At 43.6% G+C, this 15,386-nt stretch overlaps 1 protein-coding gene across 3 annotated transcripts; it reads left to right on the forward strand.

Annotated features, from left to right (window-relative positions):
* The first annotated feature begins 702 nt into the window (after positions 1-702).
* LOC135500221 (mediator of RNA polymerase II transcription subunit 1-like) lies at positions 703-14,806 on the forward strand. 3 transcript variants are annotated; one of them, XM_064791519.1, is made up of 14 exons: positions 703-772; positions 1,112-1,215; positions 2,079-2,157; positions 2,620-2,804; positions 3,929-4,029; positions 4,440-4,514; positions 4,854-4,921; positions 5,229-5,430; positions 5,890-6,014; positions 6,688-6,794; positions 7,157-7,442; positions 7,920-8,025; positions 8,376-11,042; positions 11,433-14,806. In XM_064791519.1, exons 1-14 carry the CDS (start codon positions 715-717, stop codon positions 12,586-12,588), a joined length of 5,319 nt encoding a protein of 1,772 aa, XP_064647589.1. In that variant the 5' UTR covers positions 703-714; the 3' UTR covers positions 12,589-14,806. The 3 variants fall into 3 exon arrangements, with proteins under 3 accessions (XP_064647589.1, XP_064647588.1, XP_064647591.1); XM_064791518.1 differs by having other exon boundaries at positions 8,376-14,806; XM_064791521.1 differs by lacking the exons at positions 703-772; positions 1,112-1,215; positions 2,079-2,157; ... (3 more) ...; positions 4,854-4,921; positions 5,229-5,430 and adding an exon at positions 5,547-5,579 and having other exon boundaries at positions 8,376-14,806.
* The last annotated feature ends 580 nt before the right edge of the window (positions 14,807-15,386 follow it).

Here is a 15,386-nt window from a genome sequence, read left to right on the forward strand (position 1 = left end):
GTTGACCCTCAATTTTTTTTGATTTTTGTGTAGCGTAAGCAACTGTCTTTCACGGGAGAATGGTCACTGTAAGAATTATCCAGGAAGAAATATATAATATTTGGGGGTTTCCGTGATTGTCCGGCCCAATTGGCAATATTGCCTTTTGAAACTGACTTTATTGGGAGGGGCATTCTCCAAGCGTCGTCAATGGTGATCATTGTTGCCAAGCCTGTCTCACTCGACCTTACTGTCTCATAAATTTTAGTTGGCCCAATTGGCAATATTGCCATTTGGGATGGTGAACAGAGCTAGGAGCAAATGCGACGCTTATGATTTATTTAAAGATATAAAATGCCCGATTTAACATCCTGCAGAATCAGGGGAATCGGGCGTTTCCAGTAGTGATTACTGATATACGACGCAAATGGGTTGTCCTCATGCAATCACATTGGAAACGCATTTTAAAATAGATGTTACGTCCTGTTAATGGGGTACGCCATCATCGCGTACATTCGGGAAAAACTCCCTAACGAGACCTTAGGCAAAATGTTCATGACGTCATGAGACCCTCCCCCAATCTCCCGGGCGCTTGGAGATTGTGGCAGAGACAGTAAGGTTGACTGAGACAGGCTAGGCAACGATGATCACCATTGACGACGCTTGGAGAATGCCCCTCCCCATAAATTTTAGTTTCTCTAATGTCGTGCAGGTGCGCGCAAGTGCCCGAAGAAAATGGCCTCCATTCGGCCTTCTGTGCCAGATTCTAGTAATAATGGCACACAAAAGACCGGTAATGCATCGTTCTTCTGATTTTAGATTTATATTTCATCTACCCAAGACAATTGTCCATTAATTCCTGTATATTTTAAGATAGAGGGCTGCTTGAAAGTTCTGATTGGTGCCTTTTTTGCAACGGGAATTTTTTCTTGTGTGACAATCTGTCTGGGATTGTCAATTGTGTACATTATTTTGCATACATTATGTACAGTGACTGTACATTTTACACTGTGGAGACATCCATGTACGGTGTATGCCTGGTTGACACTTTTTAGTTCTGTATCTATTGCTACAGATTTCTTTGAGACCTAATTTTTGGCCATGGAATGTAAGAAATTATACTTTTTTGCAGAAATGGACCCCAAACTTGTCGAATTGATGGATCGACTGAAGGCTAAGGCTGTTCAGTTGAAATCATGGACAGAGACAACCAAGGTCGTCCGTATGGCTATGTCGGTGAGTCTATCTGGCGATACGAAATCACGTCTGATTTTGTGTAGTGATCAAGTTAGTGGGGTGATCTAAAACATTACTTGCTATTTCTATTGACAGAATTGAGTAAGGGTCGTGTCACCTTTCTCGATGCATTATCTCTACATGATATCGATAATAGAGACCTTTAGGTGAAGTTGGAAAGCCCAGCAAGGGTTCATGTTTCCCTTGTACCAGCTGCAGCCATTGTCAAGACTGGCTACTTCCGTCATCAAGTGAAGCATTCTAGTTACAATTTAACTAAAAGTTTTATCAAGAGAAAAACTTAAAGACTAATGCTCTTTTCATGTTAATGATAACTAAGCATGTTAGTGATAACTAAGCATGTTAGGGATAGCTAAGCATGTTAGTGATAACTAAGCATGTTAGGGATAGCTAAGCATGTTGGGGATAACTAAGCATGTTATTGATAACTAAGCATGTTAGTGATAACTGAGCATGTTTGCGATAACTGAGCATGTTAGCGATAACTGAGCATGTTAGCGACAACTGAGCATGTTAGCGATAACTGAGCATGTTAGCGATAACTGAGCATGTTAGCGATAACTGAGCATGTTAGCGATAACTGAGCGTGTTAGCGATAACTGAGCATGTTAGCGATAACTGAGCATGTTAGCGATAACTGAGCATGTTAGCGACAACTGAGCATGTTAGCGATAACTGAGCATGTTAGCGATAACTGAACATATTAGCGATAACTGAGCATGTTAGCGATAACTGAGCATGTTAGCGATAACTAAGCATGTTAGCGATAACTAAGCTAGAAGTTGACCTGTTAGATTTTAAGCCCTTGTTAGATGTCTTCAGGATGCTTCATTTCTTTTCAGGACAAGAGACACCTGTCAGAAGTTGTTGACAAAGTTTATTTACAAAAATGTTTGGACCACCTTCAGAAAGCGATGAAAGGTAAGGAAGCGTTTTGGAACGAAATAAAGGGCCTTTTGATTCCAGATTTATTATGTTTACTGCTGAGGCCAATGACCTCAATGAGTGCACAACAGTAGTGGGATAACTTAAAGTGCTGTAATGAATGCAGGCCTCTCAATTACATGATTCCGTACAGGATGTCCCCAAATTAGGTCTTTTTTTTTTACCAAATCTCATCCAAATGGCCTAATTTTATAGTTTTACCCTAAAATTATGATTTTTCAGGTGTATGTGGTGATATCAGTCACTAACTTTGATTTATGATGTTGCTGTTCAGGCAAATTGGCGCGATGAAATGTCCCCAAATTAAGCTAAAAAGCAAAAAAACATGTCCCCCAAAACGGGCTAAAAAAATACAGGGTGTAGAGGTCTCCACGTAATTGAAAGGCCTGGAATGCTATAAAAGAAGAAGAAAAGTGACCATTATTCCCTTTATTTCAGTGACCACACAATCTTCCATTGTCGAGAAGCTCAACTCGATTGCCCGATCAACGGGCTTGAAGTTCACGGCCGTATCGAGTGGGACGGATTGTTATATCAGCACCGAATCGTTTTACGTTGAGATTAAGATGGAGACGAATGGAAAGATTAAAGAAGTGAATGTTTCTCATGGGAATGAAAGCAAGGTAGGACTAAAGAGTTTCAAATTTGGATGAATGGGAGATTAACCTATTAACTGCGTAAGATGCCATTTGACGTCCTGGCCAAAAGAACGTGCATTGCGTAAGACGTCATATGGCGTCCTATGTTTCTGACTCAATGGGGAATCCCCTTAGATCGTCAGCAAAGTGTAGTTTACTTTCAGAACACTACGGGCCGCCACTGGCACCAGTTTTTGACCTGATTCATGGCTACAGCATGCAAGACGAAGCGGCCGTTAGATGAGGATGTGCATGTGTAATCTAATCAATTACGCAATAGGACGCGGTTAACAAATAAAAAATTACGCTGTTAACAGGTTAAAGAAGTGAATATGTGAAGAAGCAAGATTAAAGAAGTGAATATGTGAAGAAGCAGAAGAAGAAGCAAGATTAAAGAAGTGAATATGTGAAGAAGTAGAAGAAGAAGCAAGATTAAAGAAGTGAATAATGTGAAGAAGTAGAAGAAGAAGCAAGATTAAAGAAGTGAATATGTGAAGAAGTAGAAGAAGAAGCGAGATTAAAGAAGTGAATATGTGAAGAAGTAGAAGAAGAAGCAAGATTAAAGAAGTGAATATGTGAAGAAGTAGAAGAAGAAGCAAGATGAAAGAAGTGAATATGTGAAGAAGTAGAAGAAGAAGCAAGATTAAAGAAGTGAATCATTGAATGTTTCTATAATAGAACAATGGAACAACAGATGTTATGGCTTTGTGAATCATTGATTAGAGTCTTCTCTCATGGAAATGAAAGAATTCTTCTCAGAGAAGAACAAGTAGCAAAAGACATGGCTGAGTCTCGACAAATTGGTTGTCAGACCAGAGACAAAAGCAAATAGGGGGACGGAAGTGTGTGATACTGACAGTCGTACATGCTATCTGATCTGTTGACCATCAATAGTGAATGCAGACAACCACTGTGACTCGTCAACTTGTAAAATTGTATTAGAATTTCATATTCATATCATTTCATTTCGCTTCAAGATTATATGCATAGGTGCAGGTGAGTTGCAATAGTGGATAATTTAGGATGAAAATATATATCATGTCTGTAATGACGTAAGCCCGGTACTCTTGTTTCTCATATCGCTAACATTTTGTGCGTCTGTTTTCCAGGCCTGTCCAGAGCTGGTCAAAGTTTTGAAAGAAGGCAACTTTGATGAATTCACCGAACATCTCGAAGGATTGGGGGCAATTTACAAGATTGGAGGAGACAAGTAAGTAATACTCGTACTGAAGGAGCTCCAAGTACAGTGGAACCTCCCTTTGCAGACACCTACCTATTAAGGACAACCTCTCTATTAAGGACACTAGTTTTGGTCCCAAATGGGTTGTTTCCATTCAATTTTACCTCTCTTATCAGGACACCTCTCTAATAAGGACAGCAGTTATCAGTCCCGTTGGTGTCCTTATTAGAGAGGTTCCACTGTACTGAGGGATTTTGTTTGAATAGTCATTTTTCAGGCCTGATACAGATTTCAAGAATCCAAATCTGTATCAGTCCTGATTTTGATATTTTATCATCCAGTGATTTTTTGTATCGAATGAGCTTGGCACCCAAAATTGGGACCATTTTTAGACTATCTATATTAATGATACTAATGCGTTTCTGATTCGCCTCTTTCAGGAAGCAGAAGACAAAATCCTATGTTGCCCTGCAGTCCTTGGAAACTGATCTGAACCAGCTGTCACAACTACAGAAGTAGGTTAACCCAATATATGCCATAAACAGGCCTGCCTGTCCTTGAAAAGTAGCGTAAAAAACGATTTAAGTATCTACATCCACAGAAGCACTGGGTGCAATTGCGTTGTCGAGTTTTTGAAGGGTTGATATTTTTTGCTACCTGGCTTCTTACCAGGGGGTTTCTCATGACCGATGTTTCGGCCGACATTTAACATTTTCTCGGGCGGTGAAAATGAACCCTCTCCTCTCCTGTTTATAAGTCCGGTGCAGATCAGTAAGCTAGATTCGGCCTGATGAACATGTGGACAATAGGGCCTGCAATAGGGTTCCATTCCAATCATTTGTTTTGTCTTTCAGTTCCATAAGTGGTGTATCCAATTATATCCATAAGTCTCCGTTGGGAATTGTTCAACCACGAGTCGGAGGTGAGTTTGTGAATCAGACTGTCGTAGATCATGTCACAATACACAGGGAAATTTAGAAGCAAATTGTGTCCTAAATTGCTTTTTAACCCTTGACTATGGGTCGGAAAATGAAGAAAATTTAAAATTTAAAAAAATACATTTTCTGGTTTATGAGGTTAAGGGTGCATTTTGAGCATAAAATGGGTACACTTGCACCCCTGGGAGCAGTAAGGCACAGCACTCTTCTAAATATGCCTCGACTACACACTAAATAATTGACTGTTGCATCCTTAGCAAGTGATACAAATACAATATATTCCCTCCCTAGGTCTTCCGATGAAGCTCATCTATTTCGTTGCTCCGTACAACCTGCTGAACCCAAAAACCAAGACGTCATACCCGATGACTGTCGAAGCGATTCTTGACAACAAACTGGGACATTCTGTGACCGTCGGCATCGAAAGTTCATTCGGGCATCGCTTGCAGACGATGCGTCTTATGACTATCAGTAAAACAGCCGACGGAAAAAAGTAAGTGTCTACGCTTGCAGTCTTATGACTATCAGTAAAACAGACGATGCGTCTTATGACTATCAGTAAAACATACGATGTGTCTTTTGACTATCAGTAAAACAAAGGATGCGTCTTATGACTATCAGTAAAACAGCCGACGGAAAAAAGTAAGTCTCTATTCATCATAAGGGAGCAGATACAGAGCAATTCCACAGAATGCAATCAGGGTTTCAAGGAGCAACCAGAAGGCGCGCACCTGAACTCGACCAGTAGGGGAACTAAGCAGTTACTCGGCCGGGAGTCGAACCCACGACCTCCTGATCATGAGACTCATCCACTGCGCTTCCGCTGCATAGACGGTAGATTGTCACCTGTTGCTTCCTGTCTGGCTGGGTGATGTTGTCAGTCTGGGCGTTGTAACCATCGTTTTCCTCCGATCCCTTGATACTTTTGATTAATTTCCTCTCTCTCTTCCAGTCTACCCTCCTTCCCTCAGCTGAGCACCCAGAACAGTAGTATGCTGTGTGCCTGTTTTGTGCTGAATCTCCAGACGCCCATCCCGGTCTCGCTGTCCATTCTTCAGCGGATACAGCAAGTTACTGGTGGGTAAAAACGGGAATCTATGACGGAGTAGATCCGTGGCAAAGGATAACCATCAGAGATTCTAGGATGGCCCATCATAGATTCTAGGACGACCCATCATAGATTCTAGGAGGGCCCATCATAGATTCTATGATGGGTCGTCCAAGCATCTATGATGGCCCATCATAGATTCTAGGAGGGCCCATCATAGCTTCTAGGATGGCCCGTCATAGATTCTAGGAGGGCCCGTCATAGATTCTATGACGGAGACTTTTCATTATAGATTCTATGATGGAACATCATAGATTTATCTACCATGGGGCCATCATAGATTCTGTGATGGAATCCGTCATAGAATTTATGATGGGCCTTTGTGGAATTTATTTTTGAATTGACACCAGTGACACACACTGCGAGACAAATAAATTGACTTACCAAGTTTGTGCTTGTAGTTTAACTGGTGTTTGTGGCCTGTTGTAAGGCGTCCTTTCCACTAAGTAGAGTAGAACCTCTCTATTAAGGACACCCTTTGGACTGTCAAGTGCTCTCCTTAATTAGAGAGGTGTCCTGATTAGAGAGGTGAAATTGAATGGAAACCACCAATTATGGACCAAAACTAGTGTCCTTGATAGAGAGGTGTCCGCTAAGGGAGGTTCCACTGTATATATAAAAAAAAATTTAAATCTTTTTCAGGTATTGAGTTCATCGAAGGAGCCATAATGCAGCCCATCGTGTCGTTGATTGCTGATGACATGAGTAAGGGAAAAATGAAGTATGATCAAGAAAAAGGCCTGAGGGTGGTAAGTCCAAATATACAGAACTCCAAAGTGTAGTACTTTATTTGTAAATTTCTTATGTATCATGTGGTACACCTCAAAAGCTATACCAGACACAACTTACAGAGACTTCAATTAAATATAAGTGTCGAACAGAATTCACTTTTGAAACTAGCCTCGCTGAATCACTGTATGAATCATTAAATCACAGCAGAATCTCCCTTAGCAGACACCTCTCTATTAGGGACGCTACATTAGGCACCAAAGTTATCATTGAAATTGAAATTGACCTCTATAATGAGGACACCTCTCAAGTTAGGACAGTATTTGTCTGTCCCAATGGTGTCCCTAATAGAGAGGTTCTACTGTAACATCTTTTCGTTTAGACTCTCAAGGACCAAGACCACGTCTACCACCTGAGTGAGCCCGGTGACACCAACCACATGGTCGGCATGATGATCTCAAAGATCCAGTTCACGCATCCCACACACGTGCCAAAGATCCTGATCTATCTCCGCCAGCAGCTGGTCTTCAACACGTTCATCACGAGCTGCATCCGACCGCACGCCAGGCAGGATGTGGAGAACGCCATGGTGTTCGAGGTGATGCCTGTATCGCTGCATCACATCTCGGTAGCCTTTGAACATCCCGTCTTGGACTCCATGGCTTCTGGTAAGTGTAGGACCGGTTGCGTTTGGGCATTTTCGAGATGATTTCAGATTTTAAATTCTTTCCTGAAACAAATCCTGGCACAAATGGTACCATCGGGAGCTAACGGTTCCATTAAGAACTACTTGGCAATGTCTGGTCTTGTCGCAGTGGGAAAATTGTTCTTAAATTCTTGTTAAAAGGTCCTATTTTGAAGTTTTCAAGGACTATAGTAGCATTTTAAAGGCATTTGGGGTCATAGTGTGTATTTTAAGGTGAATGGAACGAATAAGGATGTAATTTTATTCAAGAAATTAAGAGGCGGCCATTTTAAGGGGAGGGGCGGAAATCGGGCGGGTAAAAAAGGGGGTAGGGCGCCCATTTTTTAAAGTGTGTGGAGAACACTGCATCATATCCTCAGAATCATGGATATTCAGAGCATAGGGAGGATAAGGTTCATCCAAATGAAGTGAAAACTCATCCTGCATGTCTCATTTTCAGTTGAGTTTGACCTGAATGACATGACTAACGTGAAGGCCAAGTTAATGGCACTGTCTTCGGATAACCCAATCTGCCAAGATGAGTTCATCTGCAAGGTCATTCAAAGGTAACGATCTATAGCACAAGCTATACCAAAAATCTAAATATTCGACGGTCTTACTAATGTTATTCATGGCCTTGAGTGATGTGAAGAAATTTTTTGGGAAAGTGAAGAATTTGCCAACGTTATTCCTCATCCACCCCGGATGGAGATTTCCTCAGCCAACCTTGGATGGAACTATTTGCCTGACTATCTTGGGCAGCTTTCTCAGTCGAACTCAACACACTGAAAGAAATACGAGTGCTCTTGGGAAGATCAATTCACCTGTATGCGTTATACATTTGTACACTTCTGAACTGGTACAGATACAAATTTTTTTTGTCTTCTGTATTATTTGTTCTTTTTTGTTCCTCTAGGTGTCTCTCCATCCCAGTCACCATGCGCATGATCATGACCAAGGCCCGAGCGCAGCTAGAATCCGAGACGCAAGCAGCTGAAGCTAATGCCATGTTGAACAGACCACCAATGCCCACACCTACCCCTTTAGAGAGGAGATTTAGTTTCCCCGATGGTACTGGGTTTCCGCCCCTGCAGCGACAAATGAGCTACCCCCAGGGAGTGGGCCCGCTGCAGTCGATGCCCATACCGAATTTCCCACACGAGTCGTCTATGATGCAGATGGGGCAGGCCGGTTTCAACGTCACGCCGACGAATTTGAGTTCATTCGATTATGAGTCGTATACCGGTAGTCTTGATGGACAGGTACCGCAGAAGGAGGTTCTCGAGTCGATACGGGCCGAGAAGGTCGCCAAGAATCCAATGTTGGCGAGTCTCCTGGATCAGGATAACGACAGCCCCGAAACTCAAGCGACGCTGCTCCCGAATCTACTCGCTGATAATCCTCACAATCAGCAGCCTCTGGTGCCAAAGCCTCGGAAGCCAAGGAAAAGAAAGGCCACGTCGGACGCACGGAGTCCCGGCAGCTCTAGTGGGAAAAGTCCCAAGCGGAAATTCAGCGAGGAGGAGTTTTCTGGTTATAGCCGTCAGATGAGTTCGGATCTGCCGTCACTGCCCATGATCGGATCGGTCGAGTCGAATGACCTGTTTGAACTTCCGATGCACGATATGCAGCAGATGAGAGCAAGCGTGAGCCAGTTGTCCACACCCACGACACCTATTGACCAGCCGTCGTACCACACGGAATCACATGTCACGAAACTGGCGTCGTCTCTTGATAACATAATTAAACAGGAGACAAAAAACTTGCCAAGCTGCCAGCAGGGGGAGCTGGCAGCTTTGTTGAGTGATAACACAGAGGAAGAAAAGCCTCTGAAAAAGTCGTCGGAAGTTTCCCACCCCCCTAAGGTCTTAGATACTCCGGCAGTAGTCGCCAGCACCTCTGGTGCTGAGTCTACATCTACTATAAACATTGCGGACATTCAGGCAAAAAACGACCCGCTCGGACAAACACTTGACGACATCATCAATAATGTCGCAAGTGGCACGACACCGTTGGATCCCGAGATATTCACCAACAAGGAAGGAATGGTCTACATCGGAGGGCAGTTGGTCGGCCCAGAGGGCGCTTTGAGGCCTGCTACAATGACCGCCGACGAAACAAAAGGAATTGTCCGCCAAGCTTCGTTGCCTTCGCAGGACTTTGATACAGATCCGTTGGAATTCAACACCGAATTGTTAAACACGGAAGGAACGTTTCCAGAAACATTGAATGAGAATTCCGAGGAGATGGACTTGGAAGCTTGCGATGCGAACGCATTTGGCGTCACCTTGAACCCAGCTGTTGTGGCATCTAAACTCACTGCCTCCGGGTCGACGCCCCCGACTCTAACAAGCCAATCTACCCCAACAACTGTTGCCACGGTAACAAGCACTGCCAGTGCGCCACCTGTCGCCACGTTGACAACCACGGCATCTGTCGCGCTGGCGACAAATACTGAGGTCAGAGTCATTTCTCCGCAGGTTGAAAAGAAACCTGAGAAAGAAAAGAAAGAGTATAAAGAAAAGGAGAAAGTTAAGGAGAAAAAGGATGGTACTTCTAAGGATGAGAAATCGAAAAAAAGTGTGCCAAAACCTCTTCTAACAGTCAAAATTGGCTCCGAAACTACTCATACGCCTTCTCCGCAAGAGGTACTTGATTTGTCAACATGCACAAAGGAACAAAAAGTTGTAAAGTCAAAACTGACGAAGCAGGCTGCTGTGGATAGCGATGAGGATCACGATCGTCCCACTTACACGAGTGCCAGCACGGGAAGCGGGAATTCAATTGTAATATCGACAAAGTCTTCCCCGGCGCTTTCCTCGAGTGGTTCCTCCTCTGTTTCGGCGTCTGCCAAGATCATCTCATCAAAAGATAACCTACTCAAGATGTCTGTTAAGAAAGACAAGTTGAAGCGGCCGAAAGATTTGAAGGAGGAGGATTTGAAACACAGGAAGGACGGGTCGAAAAAGGATAAATATTCAAAGAAACGAAAGCTTGACGAGACTGGGAAAATGTCTGATTCTACGTATCAGGTTAAGAATTCGTCGAGTTCAAAGTCTAAATTGGAGCATAAACCGTCAACGAAGATTAAAATAACTACGACGGGTGGTCGGATGCATGTTCAACCGGCTAACAAGACGCCCCCAGCAACTGATGCGGCGTCTAAACCGAAGAGTATGGTTCCGCAGAAAACGAGTCCGTCTCTGAAACCGGTCAAGTCCGGTGAGAAGAATCCGCCACTTCAGCTCAAGATTCCTTCAAGTAAGATCTCATCGCACGGCAGCTCCACCAAAGTCACCAAGAAATACACAACCGCACAAAACATAACCGTCAGTAAGGGAGATTCGAAACTAATGAACAAAACCCCCACTATCAAACTGAAACCATTGCGTATACCATCGTCGGCGTCGAATTCCACGTTCACCGTATCCACGAAGAGTGCGACACCGACAACATCGACGACAACAAAATCGTCACCGGGACTACAGAAGACGCTGTCAACTTCGTCGAAATTTTACGGTCAAAAGACGCCAAACACACCGCCGTTGTCAAAGATTTCGTCGTCAGTTTCACCGGTTACCAAGTATGTTACGTCGTCTAGCACCACGTCAGCCAAGCCTTCCACCCCAGTAACCCCGACTACCCCCACATCCAGCACCCCCGGCACCCCTACACAGGCCGCGTCATCTGGCACGCCACCTATTGGATCACTTGGCAAGGGGAAGTCGCCGATGAGGTCGAGGTCTTTGTCTGCTGTCATAGACAAGTTGACCAAGACACAGTCGCAGACATCAATATCGGTCCCGGGTTCGGACTTGCCTAATACTAGTAAAAGTTCGGAGAAAAAGGAAGGCACATCAGTCAAATCAAGTGTCAAACGAGATGATGATAAAAGTAAATCAGATTCGCATCGTGAAAGTTCTAGTTCTCAAAAGGAGCGATTAAAACCAAATATTTTATCTAAATCTTTCAGTACTAATCCATTGAAACGTCCAGAAACGGCGAAACTGGACATATCTAAGTTGCCAAAGATTCCCAAGCTCGACCCAAGTAAGAAAAAGGACTTAACGCCCACGACGACAAAGTCTGTGTTGCCAGTGCCGCCAAAGCCTAGTACTCTGTCGTCGTCTGGTGTCGGGGGCAATAACAGTTCCGGAGGACCCAAGAAGTCTCATGGCATCGCCGACATAATGGCTTCGAATCCGAGCGACAAGCAAAAGACTGAAACTTTCCATAATGCAGAGAAACCCAGAACGAATTTTGATCAAGTGAAGAAGGTCCCTACAGTGCCGAGTCAGAAACCTTCAATAACTTTGAGCTCAAGTTCCGACCAGTGCTCGGATAGTAAACCGTCAGATCCACGTTTAGTTGATCCGCGGTTAGCAATGCCCTATCTCAAGCCTAAAGAGAAAGAGTCGCCACCACAGCCAGAGCCGGTCAGTTCTAAAAATACTCCAAAGGAGGAACCAAAAGAGCCGGAAAAAGTTATTGAGAAGGCTGCACCGTCGGGACGTAGTACGCCGGAAAGTCGAACTCAAGGCCGCAATACGCCTGATGGCCGCCGTACGCCGGATAACAACCTGAAGGATAAAATTGTGAAAGACAATAACAATAAGACACCGGTGCCACCTATTATCGAGAAGGAAGTGATTACGGATTTAGAAACTACTGCAAAGCAGATATTCGGTGAAAAATCGGAATATTTCAAACAACCGCCTCCGAAAAGTAATAAGAGCGTTGTCGAACCTAAACCGCGGGTCGAGCGGACTGGGCCTGTGCAGAGTCCGCGGAGCGCACCGAGCAGTCCCGAGGATAGCCTCTTTATCGATTGCCCCACTACACCAGGATCACGAGACACAGGGCGATCGCCTGTCCCGAGTGCTGTGGCCCCGGCGGTCTCTGGGACAAAGTCGCCGGCGGTTCCTTTAGAAAAGCGGTACTCTCCTGTCCCGCCCAAGTCGCCGGCATCACACGATTCTCCGTTGGTGAAGAAGTCGCAGCTGACGCCGTCGCCCATGGCGATGTCGCCCAAAGTGATGAAGCCAATTACGAGTCCGATATCGAACCCGTCACCGTGTATGATCGACGATGACCTCATGGACGAGGCAGTTATGGGCCTAGGAGATTAACCCCTTGCCGATGTACGCCGTGCCTACTGTAGAGTTAAAGGCGTTAATTCCCATTGAAAACTGGCGATACAGTGCAGACTCTTCTCACGACGTGGCGATACAATACCGCGCAACGTTAAAGGCTAAAAATAAGGAGTCCCTGGTTCAAGGATTTGATAGTTCTCTGTCGTTGTTGGTGATCTCACCAGTACCGCAAGGGTGGGGTAAAATGTAGACCAACATTTTAATTCCACCCGAGCGGTTTTTGTGAGACCATCAATACCGACAGTGAGGTATCAGTTTCTATTCTAAAACATCTCAAATTAGATAACAAATAATGTGGTTTTAAATGCTTTTTGACTGCTTCCATTTTTTGCATCAACCCAAGCGATTATGATTGCCTATCCATAACCGCTGTATTCAAAACAAGGCACTATACATGCTTCCCGAAATTGGTGGCTTGCATTGGAAATAACTTTTTCCCCCTTGTCGGTCATTAAAGGCATTCAAGTGTGTTGGTCAACCATGACTATCTCCTTTGTCCCTCCACCATAAAGCCTAGTTTCCCCTTATGACGTCACTATTTCGGACACTCGGCGCCCCATTTCTGGAAAGGTTTATAAGGGCATAGTGCATTAACTCTGTAAACTGTGGTTCGTTTTAATCGAGATGTTTTAGAATTCCAAATTTTACTCCTCTGGTGTCCTTCGTTGTGTAATCAAGTCCTATGTGGCCAAAAAAGGTTTCGTTCATACCAGGTAGTTTCATTGAAAAGATGGATAACCTGGGCATTTTAGAATGTCAGATTTGTTTGTCACTTATTGTGAAAAAACCGACATCTCCATTTTTTTCAATTTTAGAAAATGCATTTTGAGGCGCTGTTAAAGGGAATGCATTAGGAATTTTGTGAATTCTGTGAAGAGCCAGGAATTTTAGTTCCTTGAAAAGTTTCCAACCTTCCACGCTGGTTCATCCAGAAATACAATCCTGGGTTCTCCCCGGGATCGAAACCCGGGCCCTTTTGCGTTGTAGCCAGTGGTGTTGACCGCTATGCTATGGTGCTCCACCTGTGAATGAATAAATTTCAGGATGTGTCACATTCCAAAATGATCTGAGATTAGATTTTAAGAAGTGTATCCGTGTTCTTATTTCTATTCTATATCCTAGCTCTTCAAACTTTCTAAATGTGATAATGATGTTGTTACGTGTTGTAAGGTCTTCATGCTGTCAGCTGTTGGAAAAAGAAGTTGTTAGCAACTAACATTCTCTTGTGTTTAAGACATTAAGATCCAGTATTTTAATGAAATATTTTGTTTCTGTGTTTCAAAATTCCGACAGTCAAATAGCTAAACAGGCATAAAGTGTCCATGCATGGATCATTGATGAGCCATGGATGGATCTGTGATGATTGCCACGAACCACATTTTACACACGGATCCCATCATGGATTCTATGATGGCCCATCATGGTAGATCCACTGATGGGCCACGGACGTTCCATTGATGGGAATTCCATCATAGGCCCAGTGACGACGGGTCCCATAAGAATAAACGTGAGCAGCAAAGCACAAACCCAATGGATGGAACATTTATGATTAATGCCAATCATAGATCATGGATGGACACTTTTGCCTGTGTTCTTGCCACTGTTGACAGTGGTACTCTTGTTACACAGCAATGGTGTGCACATCTGTGTTTGGTTCTGGCCACCAGATGGTAATAATTCTTGTCAACATAGTAGGCCGCACAGACATTCAAAGTTGGTTCTCTCCATTCAATTTGACCTCTCTAATCAGGACACCTCTCTATCAAGGACAGCACTGGTCAGTACCGAGGGTGTCCTTAATTGAGTTGTTCTACTGTACTGGTTTTACTGCAGACAGGCAATCTTTTTATCGCTCATCACAGCGATTATTGTCAGAGGTCGCAGCGACTAAAATTTTCATTTTCGAGACACTTTAGTGATTCAATTGAAGCTGCATTAGAAAATTTTCATAGAAATTATACCATCGCTTTTTATACACTTCTAGATGTATCACAGTGCTGTCTCCTCTGCAGGAACTCTTGCTGTAAACTTTTATTAGCATTTATCATCAGTACCTCAAAGATCTCTGTGAAATCACTTTGGCTACTTTTGAAATTTGTAAAAAATCGTGATGTCCAGATATCTGTTATCAATTGATGACCGCTTTCATCGTTAAATGTGATGTGTTAACATCTTGAGAAATACAAACCATCAACGTGAAAAAGAATGAAAAATTGTTGTTAACTTTTTCCCTTTAAAAGGCCAAGTTTTTCTGACAAGTTAACACTATTAGGCTTATGGAGACTACAGGACTGATGATGGAACAACCACCCTCTGCCAGCTTGTTATCTTGTCAAGTTGGAAGACCTTTACACAACCAAAAAAAGACCAAGTTTTTCTGACAAGTTAACACTATAAGGCTAATGGATACGACAGGACTGACGATGGAACAACCACTGCTCCCAGGATGTTTAAAGGGGATCGCCGTTCGTTCACATATATTTACTGGAGTACCTGTACGGCAGTGCATGGAGTGTGTCATTTTCATTCAAGAGACGACCAATGTAAATGTGCAGACGGTGTTAGCCTTTAAAAATTCACCAACTGCAATAAAGATCTCACCAAAACAGAATGTAACTGTTGGCCTTAGATTTGCAAGACATATCTAAACCACCTCACAACCATTGCAAAATCATTATTAGCGAGAATAATCCCTCCTGAAGACACGCAGCTCTGATATATGGGAGGACAGTCTCCTCCAGGATGTGAATCTTTCCTGGAGACGCCTAGCTCTG

Source organism: Lineus longissimus, chromosome 16, assembly GCF_910592395.1.
Source record: "Lineus longissimus chromosome 16, tnLinLong1.2, whole genome shotgun sequence".
Taxonomy (NCBI): domain Eukaryota; kingdom Metazoa; phylum Nemertea; class Pilidiophora; order Heteronemertea; family Lineidae; genus Lineus; species Lineus longissimus.